General features: G+C 64.7%; 1 protein-coding gene across 1 annotated transcript; it reads left to right on the forward strand.

The window, feature by feature from the left end:
- Positions 1 to 257: 257 nt before the first annotated feature.
- On the forward strand, positions 258 to 1,244 carry LOC104857205 (leukocyte immunoglobulin-like receptor subfamily A member 6; the record flags this gene model as incomplete). Its single annotated transcript, XM_010616970.2, has 4 exons — positions 258 to 369; positions 546 to 581; positions 764 to 1,048; positions 1,189 to 1,244. Coding segments are annotated over exons 1-4 (411 nt in total), but the record flags the coding sequence as incomplete, so codon positions are not given.
- Between the last annotated feature and the right edge of the window lie 5 nt (positions 1,245 to 1,249).

A 1,249-nucleotide genomic window follows, 5' to 3' on the forward strand; every position in this document is an offset into this window, starting at 1 on the left:
TCAGCGGAAGGGGCAGCTCAGGAAGGCCCTAGGTGTGCTTGCTGCTGTGTGCTGGGCCTTGGAGAGGTGAAGACAGATCAGGAAGACAGTGGGTGCAGTGGGGGAGACCTGGTTTCTGTGGAAGTGTGTGCTGAGAACCTGGGGTCCTCCCTGCCCCCGCCTTGGGGAAACCACAGCCGGGATCCTTGTCAGGCAGTTCCCTTTCCTGTGAGCTGCTGACGGGACAGCCCTGTGACTGGGAGGCCTGGTCTAGAAGTAATCACACCCTGTGTGCGGCCTGCCAGGCACTGTGGTCTCCGCAAGCTACACAGCTGGGGCGGGCGTGAGGAGACGCCATGACCCCCAGCCTCGCAGCCCTGCTCTGCCTGGGTGAGACAGGAAGAGGGCAGGGGACACCCCGCTCTGGGAGGGGACACCCCGCTCTGGGAGGCCCCCACCCCACAGCCAGCCCTGCTCCATCAGGAGACCCAGGGCTCAGGAGGCCCTGGGAGGAGAGGACCTGCTCAGGCTCCGGGGCAAACCTCTCACGGGGAGCTCTCTTCCAGGGCTGAGTCTGGGCCCCAGGACCCGAGTGCAGGCCGGTGAGTGTGTCCCCAGCTGTCCCTGTCCCTCCTCCTCCCGGGGAAAAGGGGCCACCGTGGGCAGTGGGGAGGGAGAACAGCAGGTGTGGGCCGGTGCTGGGGAGGTGTGGAGGGTCCTGGGGCTGAGAGCTGGGGTGTGAGGGAGCAGGACGGGCCTGAGACCCAGCTGTGATCTCCCTCAGGGACCCTCCCCACACCCAGGCTCTGGGCTGAGCCAGGATCTGTGATACCATGGGGGAAGCCTGTGACTCTCTGGTGTGAGGGGACCCTGATGGCCCAGGACTATCATCTGAATATAGAGGGAATCCAAGTGCCCTGGGACAGCCAGCAGCCACTGAAGCCCAGGAACAAGGCCAAGTTCTCCATAGAATACATGACAGAGCACTATGCAGGGCGATATCGCTGTTACTACCGAACCCCTGCTGGCTGGTCAGAGCCCAGTGAGCCCCTGGAGCTGGTGGTGACAGGTGAGAGGACACTCGGGGGCCCAGCCCCGGCTCTGCCCTCAGGAGGGGTCTGCACTCAGGGTGTCCCCTCTCACAGCCCAGCCCAGGGGACAGTGTGGGAGGGGTGAGTCCATGTAACGCGCTGCCTCCTCCTCTCCTAGGAGTCTACGGCAAACCCAGCCTCTCGGCCCTGCCCAGCCCTGTGGTGACCTCAGGAGGGAC

This window comes from Fukomys damarensis, unplaced genomic scaffold (genome assembly GCF_012274545.1).
Source record: "Fukomys damarensis isolate Sample0158 unplaced genomic scaffold, DMR_v1.0_HiC HiC_scaffold_19, whole genome shotgun sequence".
Lineage (NCBI taxonomy): Eukaryota > Metazoa > Chordata > Mammalia > Rodentia > Bathyergidae > Fukomys > Fukomys damarensis.